Here is a 24192-nt window from a genome sequence, read left to right as displayed (position 1 = left end):
CACTTCATATGTAAAAGTAAATGGATGTACAATTGCTTACATTGTGATATTTGATTAGTCGAAAAGTGGTAAAATGTTTTTGACAGGTGTAGTCCAGGCCAAATCCTGTAGTCCTGAGAGAAAAAAAAATTCCCCATGGAAAACAGACATGTAAATGTCTGACAGTCTCAGTTGCATCTGTGAACCTAGGATACCTAGGATAACAGTGTGAAAGGCAAGTGAATTCCTGTTAAACTGACTATCAAGCAAGATGAGATATAGTTTGATCCAATACAATTTGCTGGTGTGTGTATAAACTGCAATCTTTTATTTTAGTTTTTTAAACTTCTTAATTCTTCAAACAATATATTTGCAATAGCAAAGAAGATTCACAGCAAGAGTGCAAAGCTCTGCCTCGACAGAAAATATAGACCATTATTTGGAATTCTGGCTTCAGGGGAGTGGTGCCTCATACCTCAACTGAAATTTTTAATCTGTTTCATTTAGATGCAGAAGACTGTGTTGCCTGGCTCATCACAGGGGTCAGTCTTCTTGAGAATATTTGTTGACAGCTCTTTGAGAATCTGAGGGAGAACTACTGCTTATAAATGCAGCTTTATTCAATAGAGGCATAAAGTATGCACAGCCTTGGAAAAAAGTGATTAAAAAAACCCAAGTATTTTTATTGTCTATAAGTCATGCACTCCACATTGGTTTAGAGCAATGAGTGAGGATGCATGTGCTAGTCAGTTCCCTCCAAACTGACTGAAATGAGAGTAGGATCGATTCTTGAAGAGCTGGATATTTGCTCAGCTGTATCTGTTAGGTTTCTCTACTCAGCTTCTGCAAGCAAGGTCAGCATTTCACTCTGTCAAGTAATTCATGTTCCTGAAATCTCAGTCTTTGAGGGCCAACTTGGACAGAATTATTATCAGTCCCAACAAACTATGAGGCATCCCTATGGTGTTACTAGCAAGACATAGAAACCCTAATAACTTGTAAAACTTTCAGCATTTCTTACATGATACTTGCCAGGAGTAACAGTTTTCCCAGTCAAGACCCATTCAGGTCAATGAGGACTTTGATATTAAAAGCCATACAAATGATCTAATAGGTGAAGTGACTTTGAGAAATTGAAAAATAAAGTGCTGCATAAGGCTGAAAAGGCTCTTTTCCATTTGTGTGAGTGATTAAGATATGGTGTTACTTAAGATGAATTGAAGGATGAGCATCCTTAGAGATATTCTCAAGGAACTAGCAATCAATCTTCCTCTGTCCTCATCCTGTACTTTTAATTTATTGTATTACATAGTTGCTTTTAAGTGTAGTCTCTTATTTTTATTTGGTTTTTTTGGAGATCTCACATGAACAACATCTAATCACTGTTGTTGAAGCAAATGAAGCTTTAATGTTATTTACAATTGGAGCACGAGAATGGAATGATAAGCTGGAAATAGAGAAAGGTGGTGTGATCATAGAGGTTCTGTGCAGTAGTTTGGTCAGAGAGATCCCTCAGGGAAGAAGGGTACAGGAGAAGAACATTTATTCATCCAAATAGGCTGTATACAAACCACTGACTGTTCTCTCCAGCCCAGGACCCACTAAATTTGGATATAGACTGTTCTCTTCAGACACAGCCAGCTAACATAGCCTATGGAGCCCAGGAGCTCTTTCACCTCTCTCGCTCTCTCTACCCTCTTTCCCGAGGCCAGTTAGGCCAACATCTCTGTTTCGTCCCACCTTTTGCCCTGTGTCACCCAGCTGTTCCTTCCCAACCCAAACAAGGAACACCAGCCAACCAGCAAGGACATAACTGCTACCAGGAGTGGAGTTTTGTTAATTGTGAAGTGACATACAGTGCTGTTGTCCCTTTGTCTTCCTTAACCAAACACCAGTTTAAAGGAACTTCACAGGTATTACCAGTTTCCCAGAGAAAGCTAGACAAAGTTTCTCAGAGCTAAAATTTTGGAGGTGCACCAGAGATGTCCTCATTTCCTGTTACTCCTTGCCAACAGTGCTTTTGAGTAGCTGATTTGACTTCTCTCTTTAGTGACATCTTTAAAGTTAACTATGTCTTCATAAACTTGGCAGCTGTACAATTCATAATCTTAAGAACTCCTAGCCATGAACATTTCTCTTTGCAAATTTGTACTCCTCAGAAGTAAATACATTACTTTTTATTAGATCACTGAGTGTTCTCCTTTACAGATGAAGTAAAAGAATGAGGAAACTGAAGTGTCCAGTTGTTTCTGGAGACCTTCAAGTCATCCTCACATATGGCTCATCAGATTTCTTTGGTCTCTAGATACAGTTGTCATTTTCATTTGTAGAGCTCTGAGCCTAGGTCAGCTTCCCTTTGACCAATGTTAGCCTTTACTGACTGACTCGAGATCGAGTTCTGCCCATCTCATGCTGACCTGCAGATGTGAACTAATAAATTCCTTTTCCCAAGAGCAGCCTGCCTAAGTTCCTAGTAGCAAATGGTCATGCCTAGTTGAACTGGACTTGCATCACTTTTTAATGCAGACTAAAGGCACAGGTTTATGCAGTGTTTGGGGAGGGTCTCTCATTTGTGGTTACAAAGATTTTGTCTCTTGCCAGTTTCATGAATCCTGTTTCCTGCTGCTCTGGAGCTGGAAGAATGGATGGTACTTCTTATGCCTCTGCATAGATTGTGTTCATGAACCAGTCCAAGCACCAGCACAGCGTTGCTACCACAAGAAATGTCTGTGGAACAGATGAAGGCATGGAATCACTTCCAAAGAACCAGCAGACCCGCTGTTAGGGGGAAGTAAGCTGATCCAATATACACAGGCAGAGCAGATGTTCCTTGCTTAGTAGTGTTATAAATGGGATGGGATCCTAGGGCAGCACAGCTACAGCATGCTGGGCTCCCTGTTGCCCCAACTAGAGTGCAAGGTGCCCAGCTTGGACGGTGTTTGTCATCATAAAGCAGTCAGCACTGTCAGGAACACGTATCTGGAGTGCAGAAGGATAAATCTCCCATCAGGAATTGATAACTCTGTGCTGTGTTTTTGGCGTGAGCTAATTACAGAACTCACTCACTGATTTACTTTCTGACTGAGACTAGAGAGTCAAAGGATTTCCCACTGTGATGAAGTTTATACATGAATAATCTTCTTCCTACCTGTGAGGAGAGAATGGGAAGGAAAGCAGTAGCCATGCAGCAGTAATCTCCTGCTTATTTGCAGCTCTCATAAACTGCTCCAGTGTCTGATGAAGGAGTGGTTGATACACAGGAGCTCCAAACAAGGGTTTGGATTGCAGAAAGGTGATCTCTGATACTTCCATTTTAGCCAGTTCCCAGGGTCTGTGTCCTCATAATTGCTCAGCCATGCATTATGTGGCTAGTCAATAATAACAATGAAAAAGGAAAAAAAAGGATTTTACACGCCTCTTGAAAAACATTGGGGTAAAATTCTGTAATGTAAGAAAAAGCCTCTCCAAGCAGTGCTGGGTTTGTTTCTCACTTAATTTGCAAATCTTTTAAATGTTTTTAAACACGCTTTTCAATTCGCACTCTTGAATTTGGGTGCAATTCTAGGGAGAGATGCTTGAAATTAAATTGTTGGCTCTCTGTGCTCTGTGGTAACTCTAACCCTCGGCTAGGCAGCAGAGAACATGCAGCTGGGGTGCAGACAGCTGCTGTTCAAAAGCGTCAACACAGGAGTGCATCCCAGGATACCTCATTTGTCCTGTGATCAGACTTGTCCTCCTGAGAAATGCCCTGCTGGCTTTGCTGCTGATCAGCCACCTTTGGTGTTGAGCTTTTGACGGGGTACCTGTCCTTCTGGGACCAGAGTAACAGAGCAGAGGAGGCTGCTGCTCTGCTAAGCTCTTTATTTCATAGTCTCACAGCTTTCTTGAAGGCAGAGTTCGAAGGGGGTTACATGATAAAGGCAAGCAGCAACAGCAACAGCAGGCAAAACCAGCTTCTTCTATATGCTCTATACTCTATATGCTCTGTACTCCAGACTCTATATGCTCTATACTCTAGACTCGATATTTTTTCTTACAGAAGTGTGGATTATATTTACTAATTGACCAACAAGATTAACACACAATTCTAGTTTTCCTTTTCTTAACCTATCCTGGTCTAATTCTAACAATCCTAAGTCTTGCACCAGTGTTACATAGGTATTACACAGATTTGTGTGTACAGTTTCTATCAGTTCTTATTGTTTACGTGAACACTCTGTCTAAAAAATGTGAACAGTATAATTCTATCTATATTTTGTCTGAAGTAAAGAATTCTGTGAAAATTGTTCTTGCTGCAGCAAGAACTGTGTTTAAGGTCTCTGCTACAGCTTTTTAACATTTCAGGTACTTAGCATATATTTCTACTAAAAGTTAAAAAATCTATATTTCTGTTTCACTTTGGTGTGGCTTCATGTATCTCCGCTTATCCAAAGGTTTTAATTCAACCCCTGTGCTTTGGCTTCCCTCTGGGCCTGAGTCCAGAGGAGCTTTCACTCCAACACTTTGGCTGATCAGGACCTCAGCTATAAGGGCAGACTGATACCTCCTCAATCATGGTGATTATCTGAACTGCTCTGATCTGGGATCTGTTCCTTGACATCCTCCCTGCTTCATTTCTCTAGCAGCAGAGAGCACAGTGGTTGTGCTTCCATACTTTTTTCAAGTAATTACTGTGATGAAGACCTGTTTTTTCCTTCCCAAGACCTAGGTGAGCCACTGTATTACAACTGGATAGCTGTATCCAGCCACACCCTGGTGCAGCAGAGTAAGAGGTGTTGGGAGCCTGAGTGTAACTAGGAGAAACTCATGTTTCCCTCTCTCTTCATTGACCCAGGATAGGGGGAGCTTGAAGAAAGGTATGGCAGCAACGAAAGATAGTCAGGTCTTCTTGTGCTTCCTCCCCTTCCATACCCACCCTCTCCCTTCCCATTGTCTCTGCTGGGCATTGTGATTTGTCCTAAGAACACCTAGGGAGAAATGTCCTAAGAAAAGAATACCATGCACAAATTTCAGGAGGAACTATGTGGTTGCTTGCGTAAGTACAGAATCCCATAAAAAAGGAGGCTGGAAAAGACCTCTGGGATCATTGAGTCTGACCTGTGACTGAACACCACCATGTCAACCAGACCATGGCACTACATGAGTCTTTCCTTAAGCATTTCCAGGGACAGTGACTCCCTGGGCAGTCCATTCCAATGTCTAATCATCCTTTCTGTGAAGAAATTCTTCCTAATGTCCAACCTAAGTCTCCCCTCGTGCTGCGTCAGACACTGTCCTCTTGTCCTGTCGCTGGTTGCCTGGAAGAATAGGCCAATCCCCACCTTGCTACAACCTCCCTGCAGGGAGTTGAATGCATTCCAGGGATGGGGGAGCTGTGATTATTGCCACTGACTGTGGTACACATCAGCCTGCAAAAGGCTGTAAAATGCTGCTGGAGATTGGGCCAACTGGGCACTCCTCCAATTCCTACCTGGTGTTCTTATCTTGGGACAAATCAAAATGCCCATCGGTGACAATCACAAGGGAGAGAAGTGTGTGTGGAGGATGCACATGAAGACTCGAATGTTGTCACCCATCACAAAAGTCCAGTTGTTGTTTTTTTCTTTGAAACTCTTCATTTTTAAGTGGAGACATAAGGAACTGAGATGCTCATTGCACTTGACCAACTGTGTAGGAGCACCAGCTGCTCTCAGCCAGCCACATGTCTACAGTGAGAGTTGTGCTCCATCCTTTTTGCAATACTTCATGTTCTCCTTCTGAAGGACAGGTTTAACAGCAGAATTTGGTGGGTTTAGTGCTACACAGTCCTGGCGAGTAGCACCTGATAACAAAATATCAGCTTTGTCTTATCTACCAGTAATCTGATTCATCAGGAATAAAGGCAGCTTTCAGTTTCTGACTGGAGTCATGATTAGTGACCCACAAAACAGGACAGGATTGGCTTCACTGTTTCCGTGGTGCTGAGGCAAAGAGCAAGCCCCAACCCCCCCCAAATTTACATGTTAAAAACAAGCAATGCCATTGGAATCTATAGGGAAGTCTGACTTACTCGAGATTGCAGTCAAGTACCGTTTTCCAGTGAACTGACAGTCACTGCCTTTCTGAGTCTGAACACACTGCCATGTAGTTGTGTTAGTATGAGAAATTCGGGGAAGTACACTCTCAAGACAATACATGGTGCTGTTACAGCATCAAACAGACTGCATTAGGAACACTACTTCTGGAACTAATCTAATATATTGACCAAAGTTTTCAGGACATTCAAAACCATATGTTTTTTATCTTTAAAAGAAGGGTGTCCTTGACAATGCTCGTGAGGGAAGCAAACTCATGAGCTTCTGTGTCTGTCCACTTGGAGCTGGGTTTCCCACTGTGCCACAGGAGAGGTACATCAATCAAAGTGGAATAACACTAAGGGGAGGCAGACCCCTGTTTTGTACCTGCTACTCTTCCATGGCTTCAGGTGTTACCATTGTCTGAAAGGCAAAAACCTGGCTGTGACTTTGCATGGAAAGGTTCCTAAACAATGCCCATCCCTGTCTTTGGCAGAAAAAGATCAAGCTTAAGGAATGAGCTTAAATGTCATGTGCTGTAGTAAGTATCATGAAATTACCAAGTTGACTGTAGTGTCTGCTGTGCTGCTGAACACAAATATGTATGCCCTTTTTTGCAGCATTTTGGGTTATTATAACTAATTCACAAGCTCCCTCTGCTGGGCTATCAGCATAGGAGAGCAATGGCAAAGCTCCTGTTATTTGCAGACTGACCCATTTTCTTCAGCTTATTTTGACAATTCGTACAGCATCAGAAAAAGTGTACAATCAAATTCATGTAAATGGCTTTTTAGAAGTGTGTCAGAGAAAGGTTTGATGTGTTAGGTGCATAATAAAATGGTTTTATGTGCATAGAAGGTTTTTTCCACAATAATGTAAATGTAGCTGTTACCTCCTGAAAGTGCTCATGCATCTATCAAAAGATAATGATACTTGGATTCAGTAATGCCTTCTGTTACAGGAAAGAGCTCTAAGGAAATAAATACAGATCTGTTAAAAGAATTAAAAGCTTACAGTCATCTAATACACTCCATGCAGTATGCAGTTTGATGTAGCAGTGGTTTTCAGAATGAGCCAAGGGGTTTGTACAAGCATTCAGAGGAATGAAAAAGTGCTGAAAATGTTACCCTAATCAGAAGAGCTTGTCCTGCTGCTTTCTGCCTAATCCTCAAGGTCAAGATTTCTGTCTACAGTTTTCAAAACACAAGTGTGGGGCTTAGCACTGTCATAACCGGTAATTGTGAAATCTCTTTTAATAGGTTAAAAGGAGTTGTGAAATTATTGACTTCCAACTAAACAATCTCAGGGTGAGAGATTGCTAACAAAAAACAGAATGATTGCTGTAGACACAGCACTTCCTGGCTGGCTTTTAACAGGGATTTACTGAATAAAGGACCTGCCTTAAATAATTCACAAAATTGCGCAGTGCCTTTATGGGAAAAGGCATGTTTTCTGCAGTGGCACCAGAGAAAAATTGAGAGACTTTATGAACAATCAAAGTGGCTTTTTTACTGCAAGTCAGGCTCCTAGACACGGACAGTGGTAGAAATAGAAGGTATTGTAGTGCTACTGATGTGTTGTGCTTAAAGTAACAGGTATATGGGAATGTAGCTGTCACCAGTGGGAGTGGAGCAGTTATTTGGCAGCACTCAGCATCACTGAATAATGATGTAAAACAAAATCTAAAGAACTCCAGTGACCAATTGATACAGAAATTGCAGGGGGTATGTGGAATGCATGTATTCCAAACTTCAATCTAGTGAGGAGACCAAAATGAACATTTCTAACATCAACTGAGGCAAACTCACCTAAAGTGGGCAGGCCACCTAGACTTAACGTGGAAAAGGAACATGTGTTTGATAAATAGCTGAAAGCTTAGGAGGGGCTTTTTACATGGGCAGGTAGTGATAGGACAAGGGGGAATGGCTTTAAACTGAAAGCAGGCCAGTTTGGTCTAGATACTAGGAAGAAAGTCCTTGATGTGAGTTGTGAGGAAGTTGTTCAAAGCCAGGTTGGATGGGGTTTGGAGAAACCTGGTCTAGTAGAAGGTGTCCCTACCCGTGCTGGGGCACTTGGAACTAAACCGTCTTTAAGGTGCCTTCCAACCCAAGCCATTCTGTAATTCTATGGTAGAACAGGTTGTGATGCCTTTAAAAATACGAAAAGGAATTAGCTGAAATTTTAAAGCACTAGCAATGTATCTGTTGGTGTCATTAGTCTTCCATTCAAGTACTGACATGCTTAGAGAGTAATTTTACATATGCTCCTATTAAATGACATTCAAGAATTTTCTCAAAATATGTATCTTATCTCAGGCATGAAATTCTTGTCTAGGTAGCATATTCTCATATTGGCTTTATTTGCATCAAAGCATCTGACAGCTCCAGAGGATGTTATATCAGTATACAATGTATCCTTTCAAAGCCTTGAGTATGATCAGTCTGTTTCTTTTCTGTCCCTGATTAAACATTGCTTCAGTAATTCCCAGGGGCAAGGAGTCATTGTGACTACACTGAACTGAAAATGAAGTTTGTAAGACCACAGTTGTGCTGTCTGTGGTTATGATTAGTGTATTTTATGATTTTTGTTTTGGTAATAAGATTTAGCTGTTTTATTAAAGTGTGCTGTGAGGGAGCATACAGAGACAAGCCACAGAATTTTTTTTTTTGGTAAGGTGACAGAAATCTAAGGGGATTTTAACACAAAATTGGTTGAAATATAATGTGTCAGACCAATGGAGATCTTAAATGGGATTGCTGATTATTCAGCCTTTGGCAGGCAACTAATAGTGATGGTAAGTGAGAGTTTCTGTTCCAGCCACCCATTTCCCAGAATAAGGAGCAAATGCAAATCCTTCATATTTGTTCTGGGAAACAGGCAGCAGCCCTAGAATTAATGTGGATTGAGGGACTTAGGAAGAGGTATTTGTAGTCAACATAAAGATTTTTTTATTTAGCTGTTAGTTAGGACACATCTACCTGGTGTAAGCCCAGAGGTGAGTCTGAGCAGCCAGAAATAAGGCTGTTTTCAAGATACACAGGTCATTTTCTTTCCCATTTTCTTTGGTCATGTGGAAGTGGATCAGGTGGGTTGATTTCTGCCATCCATTCATGATTTTAAATACCATTTTTCGTCTGTCTTTGCACATGGGCTGCTTTTGCATTCTGAAAAAGAGGTGATATTCATTAGCATATTTCATTATGCCAGCCAAAAGGTTATATACTATGTATAGATGTAAGTATTCACAGTGCTTAAGTGTTTTGACTTTTTACACTTACTTTATATTAAAAAACAGTGAACAGTGCATTCCTCTCTAGCTAATACTTCTTTATGCAGCACTCTGAAAGGCTGGATTTGGATAGAAGTTTATATCCATTTAAAATACACATTCAGCATTCTAAAATAGTCATTAGTTCAATTTAAAAATTAAATGTGCCAAACATAATAATAAGCTTAGCAAAACAGGCTTTGTATTGAAAGCTAGTTGATAATATTAAGTGAAGGAATCATTACATACAGAAAGTGAACTGATTAAGATTTTTCTAATCCACATGCCTTTGCCTTTCAGAATTACAATTAGTAGACCTTATCTTTCACATTTATTTTTAAAAGGTGACCTTATTAATGCTTTTACAAGGTATGGAATTTGGAAGAGTAGGTGCCAAATTTCAAGACAGTCAAGTGAGAGTTCTGGAGAGAATTCAGTGTTTCTCACCGTGTCTTTGCTCTCCCATTTCCTTTGGATTCAAACCATCTCTTTAAATTCTGTGAAGGTAAAACAATTAATTTAAACATTACTGGAAATGAGTGAGATTTCCAGATGTTAATGGCTTATTTAATTCTACTGCAGTAACATTAAAGAACACTAATCAAAATCAGAAGTAGATTGTTCTCCAGGTTGTACAAATATCAGAGTCATTTGGAGCAAGGTTGTAATAAAATCCCTTGTTATCAGGGAGCAAGGTGAGACACACAAACAAGATATTTCAGCCATTAATTTTCAGTCAAGTTTTAAGTGAAATTAATTATCTGCAGCATCTTGTGCAGTCCAAATGAGAGAATATAGTTCAAAACAGATGTTGTTTCCATATTAAAACTATCAGTATTTTTTAAACTTGAAGAACTAATTGTAAATCCTATATAATTAAAATTATAGCAAACCCAAATGTGTACAGAATCATTTCAAAGATATTCTAATATTCCAGTTAATTTTAGGATTGCCATTTGTCTTGTCAAGAGTATTTGTACAGCCTTTTCCTTTTTTCTTTTTCTGTGTCATTTTACTTTCTTTCTTTCTCAGTTCTGTTTTCACAAATTGAAATATATTTCTTCAAAGTACTGCTGCCATATGAGCTTTCCCCTAAAGCCAAAACACTACTTCAGTTAAATTACATAATTGGCCTAGGTATTGGTCAGTAATGTCCAGGTGTGGCTGACACAGGAGATTGCTGATGATTGCAGTGAATTGCATGTAATTAGAGTTGTAGTTAAAACATCTAAAACTGATTTCTCACTGAATCCTTTAGGTCATTAACGTGGAAAAGTTCATGTCTCATGAAATACAGGATTTGTCAGTCTTACTTTGACACCTCTAAGAGTAAGGCACTAGTCATTTTTTGGACTGCATTAAAGGCAGCATTGGCCTGTTTGTGATGCTTAAGTCCCACAAGAATAGGTAGCCTATCTTCATAGAAGCCTGTCTTGCACTTCATTTTTCTAAGCATTTTCTGTACTAAGAAAGGCTGATTCTTTTACTAAGAGGTTTCTGAACCCTCATATATAGTAGTGATTTTCAGTAAAATTTAGTACCCTCTTCCTTGCTTCCTTTTTTTTTTAATCTTATCTGTAGAAAAATCTGTCTAGGTTGGTGTGTCCCAGTAAAGCCTGTAGCATTTACTTCTTTAATCTTTCCCTTTGTCTTCTCCTAATGCTTCTTCCCCCAGTCTGGAGGCTGCTGTTCTGCCTCTTGCCTGCTGCTTGTTGTCAGCTTCCATCAGACTGAAGGATATCTGGGAAGAAAAGACTCTTAGAGGGCCTCTTTTCACCTCATCTGTGCAGCTAAAGGTTTGACATTGACTTCCTGAGACAGGATGAAACTCTGGTTTTGAGAAACATTATGTAAATCAACTGTGTTATGTAAGGAGCTCTTAATAATGATGTACATTACAGCATATTTATTAGATTAAAGGCAGTACTTCATCCTGTGCACTGGCAAAAAAGCAGAGTCCTGAAAAATGTCTTAAAGAGTGAAATCATTGTAACAGACTTGATGTTTGTTTGATGTTTCTGTTTAGGTGCTGACCGCAGCACAAATTAAATCCATTTGCCTGGCCATACTAGAATCAGGAAAACAGTATGCAGTGAAGAAGAGAAAACCAGTCCCACTCATGTATTCCTACTATGGAACGGAGTATCTTGGTGAGTAAAACACACCAACACCTCTGAGAGTGGTGCTGTGTGGAGATGCTGAGCTAGCAGGCACTTCAGAAATAAAAAACATAGAATCTACAGTGTGGGATTTCTCCTGAGCCAGTTGGGACCATCCAACCTCCTAAAACTGTGAAGTGGGACTGAGGAGCTGGAGGGAAGGGCTGATGCTGCTGAGCTCATTCCCTCTTCTTTCTGCCCTGGTAAATCTGCCTTGCCAGCAGAGGCTGTGAGAGGTGTGGTGTCCGTGCCTGTATGGAGCAGGTTACTCAGGGCACTGTCAGGGATTTTCTCTCTAAGCTGCTGTTGCCATGCCGGGACTGGCAGAGCGGTTTTGGCCGTAGCAGTGCGACTCAGGCACGAGGTCATCTGCTCCCCTCATGGGCAGCTTAGTTGGAGCTCATCTGAAGCAGTGGTGAAAGGCCACTGAGCAGCTCCCTTATGGGTTTCTCAAAGCACAGTATCACTGCAGCAAGTGTGAGCTTGGTTCACAATTCCTTGGCAGGGGAGCAGAGAGCGCAGTCACTGAGCAGTGTGTTCCACAGACTCTGGCAGGTACAGACAGTTCTTGCACGGAAATTTAGGTGTTAGCTCACTGATACTGTCAGTCAGTAACTGGGAAATACCCATTTATGGCCCAGTTTCAACTTGCATTCAACAAAGACTTCAAGATAATGGCCCAGATTCAGCAGTCAGTCAAGAGGAGTAACACCTTGAGACAGAATGCAGTTCAGGTTTGGTTTAACTTCACACAGTGAGATTCAGTCATATCAGAGTGAGAGCAGAAAGAATTCATACATATTTTTGCAAAGTTAGAGGAACTAGAAATGACAGAAGTAGTAAAATATGGTGTTATGCACCTAGAAATATTTTATTCCAAGCACTATTCTAATATGCATAAAGAAGATGAAGGAGCTCTGCATTTGACAAGGAAATCTCTCCCAAGGGAAAGTTGCAATGAGGTGGAGACAGGACCTAAGCCCACCCTCTAATTCAATTGTTTCTACTCTTTACAGGTGCAGCACATGGGCTGTCCTCAATCCTGCAGATGTTGCTCTCCTATTATGAGTACCTGCAGCCAGCAGACCAGGAGCTTGTGTGGCAGAGCGTGGATTTCCTGATGGACCAAGAACAGAACAGCAACTGGCCCCCTGAGCTGGGGGAGACAATCGAGCGGGAGAACGAGCTGGTACACTGGTGCCATGGAGCTCCAGGTTCTTTTCCCACTGATACTATGAATAGCCAGATGTCGATCACATTGCTTTTCCACATTAGGTGATTCCATGTAGAAGATAATCTCAGGTTAAATTCAGCCAAAGTGACAAAATCCCAAGGGACGTAAAGAAGTTAAACATAAGAGATGTGCAAATGCAGTAATTGCTATTGTTCTTCCCCAGTAAAACCTGTATCCCGTCACTATTCTTGGGTAATAAGACAGATGTAGCTTTCAAGAACACTTCAGCTACTTCAGTGTTTGTTAAATTCAGACCACAAGTGAGCTAAACATTTCCTTAGGCACTTGAGTTGGTTATTTGTTATGTGCATTCTCATAAGGTTACCATGAACTGAGCTGTGCGGTGCTCTGGTGAAGATTATGATTAATTTATTTAAATCACCTCTAAAAATAAGCCAAATCGCTTTTTTTTTTTTTTTTTTTTTTTTTTTTTTTTTTGAAACACAAGTTTAATTGAAAAACTCCATTAATTTTCATATATGCTGGTCCTTTGCCAACAGAAAGACCTGAAAACAGAAGAGTTCCTAAGTGGATGCAGCATCCAGAAATATTAAGCCATTAGGTAGATCAATTTCCTTCTCCGCCACCTGCTTGGGGATCTTGTACAAACATTGCCCCCTGCACACTGTGGTACACAGACCATTTGTTGGCTTGAAAAACTCATCAAAAACTATTTATCCTTGTTTATGTAGTCTATAAAACTTTCAAAGTCTACTTGTTCCTAGTGCAGGACTATCCTGGGGCTAATTTCCCATTCTCTCTGTTTAAAAGCATCTTGTAAAAATGTCCTTTTTTTTTCTTGCAAAAGCTTCATGCTCAAGCTTCCAGAAGAAGCTAGCTATATAATGGTGTTTGACTTGCATGTCTCATAACTAAATGCTAATTTAAACAAATGTAAAATATCCCTTGAGCGTTTTTTTTTTTTTTTTTTTTTTTTTTGGTAAACAGAAGTTAGTATGCATAACTGCATATAACTAGAATAAAACTGTGTGGACCTCATTGGGGGGAAAAAGGGAGTTTCTTTTTCTCATGTAGTAAAAAATGGCATCTGTTGCCAGTGTAAGAAATTATCTTGCCCATCCTTGTGTTTCTGTCAGTTTAAGCAGGTGTGATGAATGGGGATTTGAAACCAATAGAAGACACTGCTAAGAATTTACTGTTTAAAGTCAAAAACATGACTGTGTTTTAAAATGATAAAAGTCTGGGAATGTTAGAGTAAACCCTGAAATTCAATAATGCCTTGAAAAGATTCAGAGTGCTGTTGTCGCAGGGGTGGATAAGTACATCTTGCTGTGTGTCTTTAGCATAGCAGATACTCCCCCCTCCACACGGAGCATTTAGAGGCAATGTTGACATGTGTAGAGCACAAGACTGAAGATTTTTAGTGCATTAATCTTTCTTTTCTTACATGTTCTGTGAAACCCTTGGTGTACCTATTACAAAAGTCAATCTTGCTGCTCTTTTCCTAGGCATTGCATATCTTTTTGCCAAAGCTTACCTGGTTTCCAAGAAGCCTCAGTATCTGGACACTTGTATCCGCTGTGGAGAGCTTACCTGGCAGAAGGGCCTGCTGAAGAAGGGCCCTGGAATATGCCACGGGGTGGCTGGTAGTGCTTATGTGTTCCTGTTGCTGTATAGGCTCACTGGGAACTCAAAATACATATACAGGGCACAAAGGTTAGCATTCCTGTCTTCTGGATTTAGGGTAATACCAGAAAGTTTCCGGAACATTTATAGAGTAGAGTCTGATCGCCAGCCTTGGATGTAACCCAAGTGTTGAAGCTTCAGGGTCAATTCTAGCCAGGTTGTGGGGTGGGTGCACTCTGTGGGAGCTCTGCAGTCTGGTTCCAGGCTGCCTGTGGTGGGAGAACATTGGGTTCTCCCAGGCTCCCTCCCTGCCCGAGAGCCTGCGTTCCTTCAGAGGGAACTGGGCTGGATGTGGAGAAATGATGTTCATCCAGGGCTCATCCTGATGTGATGACAGAACTCAGACAAGTTGTGTACCTAGGTCCAGGAGCAGAGTAAAACATGATTTGTTAGGTTTTTTTCAGAGCATTTTTTAACAGTATTCCATATTACTAGAAGTGGAAAGTAAGTGTAGGATGTGGTGTGCAGTTACTTTATATTTTTTTTTAATTTATCATTCCCACCTTTAGCTTAGCTAGTGGGGTTAATTCTATTTTGTCTGGATGCAAGCACATGTGGTCCAGTGAAAATTCTGTCATGGTGCTGCAATTATCTTTAACTATGTATCTCTAGTTTACTGTGCCTGTTTAAAAACATAGTATTCAATGTTACTGTTTTCCTTACAGCACAGAATAACAAGGGGAAGTGGTATAGCAATTAGGATGACTGATTTTCAGCCATTTGCTTATTTTTTAATTTGTGTAGCTATTTCAGCACTACAGAATTTCTTGTCTTGATGTGAAACATTGCTTGCATCCTAAAACTTATCAAAAAGTATTTGTTTAATGATATGTTTTACAGAAGTCAGAAAAAGTTTATAGCTCTTAAACAAGCATAATGCATGCACAGATTGCAAAGGTTTGTCTCTTCTGGATCTAATGGACCTCAGTTTCTTGTGGAAATTGGATAGTGTAAAATTTGCAGAAAAGGTTAAATACTGATCATTCTGGTTTTTTTAATTATTGAACGTTATTAAAATGATGCTTCCAAACAACAAGTAGACTGAGAGGGACATCAAGTAATAACAAACTCTTTTTTCTCTCTCTTAGGTTTGCAGAGTTCTTATTTACAGAAGAATTTAAGTCTGGTTCCCGGGCACTAGAAAGTGTATATAGTCTCTATGAAGGTTTCTCAGGAACTGTGTGTTTCCTGACTGACTTGCTGCAACCCAACCAAGCCGAGTTTCCTCTCTTCAGTGTCTTTGTCTAAAGACTGATGTTCTTCAGAGCCACATCCCGGTGGTGATGGGAGAGGGCACCTGCAGTTTCACTTACTTGTCCAGACAGGCTATTTACAAAACGAGCCGGGGTACCACTAATGCTAGCCTTAATGTAGCTGGGAGTCAGATCAAAAAGAAAATACACTGGGGCTTGGGGGGTGGGAAAGTGTGTGGTCAAAATAAATGGGTCAGTGGGGAAAAAACCCATGGGGAACTAACTGAATCATAGATATTTATCTAATTATTCAAGTGAGAGAGAAGGGGGCATTATCAAACTTTAATTTGGTGAAAAAAAGGCAAGCTAGAATTGCAGGATCATGCAAAGAAACAGTGATGCACCCAGTAGGTTTAAAAAGAGTCCTGCAAAAACCATTTGTGGAGCAATGCACTTATTGGGGAGGGTGTTGTAGACATGTCACTGCACTCCACAAAGGCAAAATCTGGAATTTTTTTTTACCTAAACCCCATCTGCTAGTTTTAGTAACATGTATTAGGAATACCTGTATCTTGGAGCTCTTTGGTCTTTATATGATACATATAATGGCAGTTCTGTAGATAGCTATGTGTTCAGGCTGCAGTTTCACAGTTCATCTCAGCAAGTGGGGTCTCACGTGTGTAAATTAGCACCGAATTGGACCCTTCGTTTTAGATCTCAGTCTGTGGCAAGGAGCTGGTCTCCTTTCTGATCTACTGAAACTGTGTCATGTCTTGTTGGTGTTTTCCCAGTCACATGGAAGATAGGTGGAGCCATGGAGAAGACTTGGATTGAAAAGTTCTGTAGCAAAGATACAGCAGGCAGATGCTTTCTTCATGGTACAGCATTGCTAGATAAGTATTGTTCAGTGATACAAAAGCTTCCTTTAAAACTTAATTACTTATAGCAGCATTTCTGAACAGTACCCTAAGTATTTCAGACGATGGAAAACCTATTTTCCTTGAGAAATTCTTCACTAAAAACCCTGCAAAGTGAATACAATCCTGGGATGGCATACTGATCCTCAGAAAAAAACTGATAACAAAACTCAAAATTGCTTCTTTTCCTAGTTAACAAAACCATGTATATGCCCAAATGATTTTTAGCTAGAAAATAATTTAGATAGAAATAAATGGGTTGCTCAACAGTAGTTGCACTAGCACTTAAAGTTGCAATTATATTCTGTTTTCTATGTATTATAGATATGATGACGTGGTACTTGAAAGCTAAAGAAAACACTAACATAGATTTGTACTAAAAAGTAGAAAATTAATATCCGTATTTAAAATATATTTACTATTTATGTCTTTATTTTTATTTATATGGGAATAATATCTGTAAAGACAAATCAGGAAGACCAATATGTCGCAAATTGAAGTTAGAGAGAAAAAGCTGCTGTACATGTACTGCCAAACAAAGCAGTGTCTCTTCCTGCATTCTCAGCTGGAGGAGATTACAATTTCTCTATTTTTAATGCCTAATGGATTAAAGTTCCCATTTCATTTCAGTGGGCTTTGATCAGGCTATAAGCTGGAGCCGGGTCTTGCAATCCTTCCACATTTTAATATAATAATCCCATTCCTGGTTTTGCCACTGTTATTTTAATGAGATAGCTTGCATTATTATGAGCTGCAGATAAGGATTTCTGTTACTTTGTCTTGCACTGTGCAGCTTTAATTAATTACTTAATCATAGAAATAACCATATTTCATTGGTGAATAAAGCAGTGCAGTTCTGTATCAGTTTGACCAGAATTTAGGTATCTTTTAACGAATGGAAATGTTAAAATTCAATATACATTTATGTGTTTATTAAAACACATAAGTTAAAAGGTTAGATGGTCTTTTAAGAAAGCCACTAATGTCACTAACTTGGTTACTCTGAGCAGTGAGATGTGTGCACACAGAAGGGTGAATTCCATAGGGAGGGTGTACACATGAGGCTGAATCAAAAAATCAGTGGAGATGTGAGTGTGCTCTGCCCAGCCCTGTGGAAATGCTCCTGTTAGAGCAGAGCAAAGTCAATTGTCAGTAGTGAAGATCCCAAACCCATTAGGATCTTTTATCTAGTTGGTTCCTGCAATGCATTTGGCTCATATATTTCATAACTGGAACCTTCTTAAACAAAAGTTTAAGGAAGGTAAAACTTGACCTATACATTTCTTCCCTGTGGTCAATCACTTTTCAGTCTCAGTTTTTATTGTAGGGTGATGTCACTCAGCTCAAACATGTAAGTAGTAATATTTGTGCCACTGCATTTAAATAGCTCCTGTAATTGTGTTCTGTCTTACTGGAAGACAAAGAAATAGGTTCTGCTGTGATACAGACTCACACTTTAGCAATTCTTCATTTATTGCTAACCCTTATATTTAGAGATGCAAACATAAACGAAAGCTGTCTTATGTTTTGAAAACTACACCCTAAAAGGAAGCCCAAACAACTCTGAACTTAAGCCTTAGCAGAATCTACACATCACAGTAGTAATCATGATGTTTTGATTTTGTCCCCAGTGCCTATTCTTTAGTTATCAGTGGGCCACAACTGTTAATGTTTCCACTTAGTTATTTTTTGGGAGTGTCTTGAAAATGAAAACCATTGCCAAAATCTTAATAAATCCAAAGCATTATAAATCAGTAACTTAGATTCAGACCAAGTTATGAGTGCTGATACTATAACATATACCACATGTATATTAAAACTTACCATAATAGCAGTAGATAAAATCATTCTGTTTTATTATACTTAACTTCTAGTGGCCAAGTTTGCATTTATTTTTAAATGTGATTCTTCATAAGTGCCAGGAAATAAACATTAAGAGCTCAGTGTCAGTTTTCTAGTGGCTTTTCCTGTGTGTCTCTGTAGAATTTCTTCCAATTCACATTTAGAGGAGACTCTGATCTGCTCTGTGTTGTGATCAACAGTACATGCAAAACAGATCTTCTGTCCCCATTCTCTGTGTATGAAGCCACATGTTTTGGCTTCCTGAGAGAAAGAAAACAGTTATTTGAATAAGAGTTAGTCCATTCAACAATGAGAAAACCCATGGAACCACCCAGTTTTTGAAATCTAGATCCCAAACATCTCTGCAGGTTATGTGAGTTCGGCGCTGACTCTGGCAAGGGCAGCACACAAACATCCAGTCTCATGGGATACATCTGGTAAAAATCTTGGAACATAATTGTTCCTCTTTTATCAGACATGGCAGTTTGAGCTCACTTTTAGAGATTTGTGGCTTTTCTTACCTGACCTGGATGGGTAAGGTGGCTACTAGATGTGCTGCAGTCACAGCTCCTAAACACAGTGCAAATACACCCCAGAGCTCTGCAGAAAATGCCACTCATTAAATGAGCAGGGTTTTTTCATCTTTTCCCTCTTTATTGTCTATCTCATTTTTTTCTCTGTACTGTATATGCTGTTACAAATGTGCTGTTGCAACCTTTGTTTGTTTTTAAGACATTGACAGGAAAGCAACCTGAGTAGGGCTGTCAGCACTTTCCAGTGTAACAGAAAGTAAGGTCCTCTGTGTACCCTTCTTCCTGCTTTGAGAAATCGATCGTGCAGCCTTTGCTAGACGTTCTCCATGGGATGCTGTCTCCTCCTGCTCCCAGACTGGACCCTTATGGACTGAAAAATGTATTCCTGTACAGATTCTGCCATGGTGCTGTGACAAAAGTGTGTTATGGGAAACTTGAGAAGCCTCTTTCAAAGTGTAAAACACAGTAACTATGTCATGTTTGCACATTAGTTTCTTGGTTGTGTTTAGTTTCTAAAGTGTAGGCAATAGGAATTTAAGTGATATAATAGTATTTCTGATTATGCTGTTAAAGCAAAGAGGATGCATTGTGTGGGTATTGGTGCTTATTTGTGATGTACCTGTGTTTGTGTGGTGCTGTTTGTGAGTAAAGCTGTAGATTACACATCAGTTTAAGGAGCTACACACTGTTCATGACTTCTAGCCTGCCATCCATAGATTACTGTGAGGGAATAATTTTGAGGGAAACTAGATCTGTAGTATCCAGATTTATTGATTTCAGGATTCATAGAACCAGATGCAGTAAGTTTTATCAATAGTACAGTTCTAACAAATACATCTTTATTTCTACCTGCTACTCACAACTTCTCATCGTAATAACGTGTTTATTTTGTGCCACTGCTTTCAATATCTGCTTTGTTTGCATCATTGTTGCCTTCAGTTTCCCTTCCTTTGTTTCCCAACCTATGAATAACTTGAGGAGGCTGAAGAAGCAGCCCAGGTCTTTTGTTCTTGAAAATAAGATTGATTCATTTTCCTTAAGCAGGGTGTTGTATTAACTTGCATTACATTGTTTAATGCTCCCAGATGGTCTCTTCTCACTGGCTGTGCCATTTCCCACCTGCTAAGGAAAAATCAGTATCATGTGTTACAACTGTCACTGGAGTTTACATCATTAAATAAAACAGAGACTTTGTGGGGAGCATGGTCACTTCTCCAGTATTTCAGTTCTGTTAGGACAGTCGAAACCAAGTGAAATGGCTAAACATTCCAAAATACACTTTTAAATAGTTCTGGGAAATATACATAAGTGAATGCAAGTAAAGGGATCACCTTTATTGCTTCTCTGTCAAATTAAGTAATGCCACTTTGATGTTCTAATACTGATTATATATGGACATGGAAAAAATATGACAAGAATACTGATTGGGTTTTTTTTAATACTGTGGAAAAAGTGAACCGTAGATCTCTGCTGTATTCAGAAATGTAGAGGGGCAATATGTGGAAATGGAAACTTTGATAAGCAATCAAGTTTTTGTACTCATATAGTTTTCTGCATATACAGTTAAAGCATCTGCCAACATATTGCATGTTTTATGCCAACAGTGACCTATTTTAATGTATGCATGCATTTTGAGAATATATCCTTGTTCTTTGGATCTCTGAGGTCTGCCAGGTAAATCTCAGGTGCAGTAATCTCCTACATACCTTGAATATTCACTGGCATGAGTGCATATTCTAATCTGTAGGAAGATTAGTATATCAGGACTAAAATTGCCCTATAGATTTTCAAAGAGTAATCTTTCTCTGAGGAACTACATTGATAGCAATTGCTGGCTAGCAGCATAGCCTGGACTGCTCTGAGAAGACATTTCAGTTTATATAAATATGTCTTAGACTAAGCAGTAGCAGCAGAAAGCTAAATTGAAAAGAAATAAGAAAATGACCAAAAATCCCACTATAAGGGGAACAACATACTTCAAAGCCATAAGCCAAAAATGCTCAGGGCCCACAAAACAATACAGCAATTTAGGGATGTGAATAGGCATTTTCCAAGGGAATAGCAGTGTTTCATTGCACAGGTAGTGGTACAACAAGCACTGTTCAGGTTTCAGCTGCCTTGAACAGCACTTCATTGTCATTATAGCAAAGTCATCAAATGTTGAAAAACATTTGCCTGTGAAGGAGTTGCCTGTAGCTGAACCCACTGCCTACTCCTGTCTGTTAATGGAACAGAATTGATGTGCACTATCCATGATGAGGCAGTTTAAAGAAATACATTCAAGAAGCCAACAAGCACCAACTTTTCAATCTGTCTTTGAATTATTAAACCTTCTGACTAATTTTTACTGTCACTGTTGGTCCTATACCCCGGATATTTGAAATTCTACATCATGCTCTCAAAAAAAATTCATTTATAAATAGCAATCTGCTTGAAAATACAGACCATATTTATTTTTAATTCTTAGAAGGGAGTCTCTTGACTTTGTTCATTGCATGACTCAAAGAGAAGATGGAGGCATTTAGGTCAAGTATGGCAATACCAACCAGAATGGCAGAAAATCAATTAAAAACTCATTTTGCCCAGTGGCTTAATGATATTTGAATAAAAGAGATTTTATAGTGTACTGATATTCAGCAACAGCATTGTAGGACTATGTAGAAGTCCTTAAGTCAGTTATATCCCATAGGGAATAGAAAACAGATTCTAGTCAAACATGTATTTTTACTTCATATAGAAGAGAAAGGCTGTCTGACCGGAAATTTAACTCTGCTTCTGTCTTCATTACCATGACCACACATGAGAGAAGAAGGATTTTCTTTAACAGTGGCCTGATTCTGCCACTGAATTGGCCTCCTGCCCTCATTTTAAGGGCCTGATAAGCGACCTGCTGATGTCAGTGATGAACATCCACTTGATTCCAGGCATGTAAGGCAGCTCCTTCCACACGTGTGAAGCAGGGGTAAAACTATGTCATTCCAGACCCCAAGCCTACAAACTTTCCTTTACACATGAGTCCCATGGAGTTAGTAAGACTTGTTTGTACAGTATGAGGAAAGCACAGATGTTTGCATATGCAGGGCCCTATTTGATAGCAGTTTATACACATTTTATCTCAATATCTCTGCAATATACATGAATACCAATACAAATAAAAAGTACAGGGAACTTAAATGGCATTATTTCTTGTCTAGTTTGTGTTGGTGACACTTGATTATTAGGTATATTCCAGTGTGTGATGTTCATTCCTTGAGTATGTGCCACACCCTAGATTGGTTTCTCAGTGTTACAGCCATTCACAGCCGTGATGTGGTACAGGCCTGTAGAATCAAGGTTGATTTGATTCTTTAGAGATGCACCTTATTGGTTGAAAGCAGGACCCCTGCTTTTCTAATATTTTAAACACTGTGATCTTTCAGAATGTGTTTATTGTATTAGTTTTGTATTGTAGAATATGATAGAAACTAGATTTTATAGCTTTTTAAAAGCAGTGATAATACTAAGCTTCATAGTGGCAGAACAAACTGTGTATATCCATATTATGAATATTAAAGCTGTGATTATATTTTGCCTTAAATAAAAGTCCAACCTTGAACAGTATGATTTTGCATTGGATTGTTTATTTCTGTACTTACCTTTCATAGTGCTGGGAAGTCTTCCTTCCAGAATAGTCATGACTCAGTGCTCCAAAAGCTTTTCAGTGGTTATCAAAAGTAAAATAAATCATTTTAGAATGAGATAAATCATCCAAGCTGCGCACAGTGCTTAGGTAAAACACCTCATGGTAGTTTCCCACAAGACAAGACAGGTTGTTTTTGACCTGTAGATTAAAGTTTCCCACTCTAGGTATTTATTGTCAGTCTGCTTAAATCTCAGTTTTCATGGCCTCTTCCCTTTGCAGAAAGACCTCTCCATTCCCAGTCCAGGACACAAGCATTAAATTCACCTAGGCCTGCCCACAACGAGGTTTCCACCTTTGTCATCATGAGCAGAGCTCAACTTGAGCTGAGCAATGACACTTCAGACTTGCCAGTGCAGCAGTTAAAGAAATGGCCAAATGTTTACTGGCATTTTTTGTGTAAATCTGGTGACACCCTAACTTGCATTAAACAGTAGCAGATAAGCAGAAGTAGACAGTAGTGTTACCCCGTTAATAATATCTCAGACTCCTTATCTTGCCTTCCTCTTGTGCTCCTGTAGGTCCCAGGCCTGTAGCTAACCCCCACATGCAGATCAGCAATTACCTGGGAACAGGCAAGGAGAAACAAGATCTATCACCAGAGGCAGCTGAGCATGAACCAAGGACCTGCATCAAGAGGAGGAGAGAAGCGTCTGGAGACTCCTGTGCAGGACAGAGGCACCATCTGCCAACCTGGCTTGGTACCTCAGTTTTGTTTCTTGCCAGGTGCTCAGGTTCAGGATCTCACGGAGAGACTAAAAAGGTTTATCTTTTCCTCAGGTTGTCACCTTGTGCTGCTCATCCATGCGGGCATCAGTGGCACTGCCGGGGTGACAGTATGCATCTCCAGAAGGACACCAGAGCTCTGGTGGCACAAGAGACAAAGAATCCTGCTGGTGAAGGGGAAAGGCTCAGAGGCAGTGGGCAAATGCTGCAGGTCAACAGCCGGTGTCACAGCAGGGCTTACAGGTCTGTGGCCCAAGGAACCATTGAAGGAAAAGGTCTGGCAAACAAGAGAGATCCACCTGGCAAAGTGCTAAAAGGGCACCTCTGACACTGCTCACTGCCCTGCTCAGGGGGTCTGAGCTGGGTGCATCAGAGGAGGCTCCACAGCTCTCACAACTCTTTTTCTGCCTTTGGTTGGTTTAGTTGTGGGATTTATTTGTTTTACTTATTTCTTTATTAAATCATCTGTCTCTCAGCCTTTATTGTTGCACAGGGTTATTTTCTTCCTGGTGCAGGACTTTGCCCTTGCCTCTTCCTTTCGGGATCTCTATTTTATCACTCTCCACAAGTCCCTGACAGGAGGGTGTAACCAGGTGGGGGTTGGTCTCTTCTCCCAGGAAACCAGTGATAGAACTAGAGGACATGGTCTTAAGCTGCACCAGGGGATGTTTATGTTGGACATTGGGAAGAATTTCTTCACGGAAGGGATGATTACACATAGGAACGGGCTGCCTAGTGAGGTGGTGGAGTCACTGTCCCTGGAGGTGTTTAAGGAAAGCGTGGACGTGACACTCAGTGGCACGGTGTGGTCGTCTTTTCCAACCTAAGCGATCCTGTGATTGTGTGATCTCCCCAGCCTGACGAAGTGTCCTGAGGGGCACCCGCTCGCCCCTTCCCACCAACCCCCCTCAGTGCAGTTCTGTATCTTAGGGCCGGAGGAGACCCGGTGAGGGGAGCCCGCC

General features: G+C 40.2%; 1 protein-coding gene across 1 annotated transcript in view; it reads left to right on the top strand.

The window, feature by feature from the left end:
- The window catches only part of LANCL3 (LanC like 3), a 34375-nt gene extending 11950 nt beyond the window's left edge, over positions 1 to 22425 (top strand). Inside the window, exons 2-5 of the mRNA XM_008633035.2 lie at positions 11327 to 11450; positions 12476 to 12673; positions 14163 to 14370; positions 15429 to 22425. Of these exons, the coding sequence (XP_008631257.2) occupies positions 11327 to 11450; positions 12476 to 12673; positions 14163 to 14370; positions 15429 to 15588 (690 nt within the window). The 3' untranslated portion in view covers positions 15589 to 22425. The remainder of the gene's footprint in view (positions 1 to 11326; positions 11451 to 12475; positions 12674 to 14162; positions 14371 to 15428) is intronic.
- Positions 22426 to 24192: the final 1767 nt, after the last annotated feature.

Source organism: Corvus brachyrhynchos, unplaced genomic scaffold, assembly GCF_000691975.1.
Source record: "Corvus brachyrhynchos isolate BGI_N302 unplaced genomic scaffold, ASM69197v1 scaffold34, whole genome shotgun sequence".
Classification (NCBI taxonomy): domain Eukaryota; kingdom Metazoa; phylum Chordata; class Aves; order Passeriformes; family Corvidae; genus Corvus; species Corvus brachyrhynchos.
The sequence above is the reverse complement of the archived record's forward strand: the minus strand, read 5'-3'. Positions and strand labels throughout refer to the sequence as shown.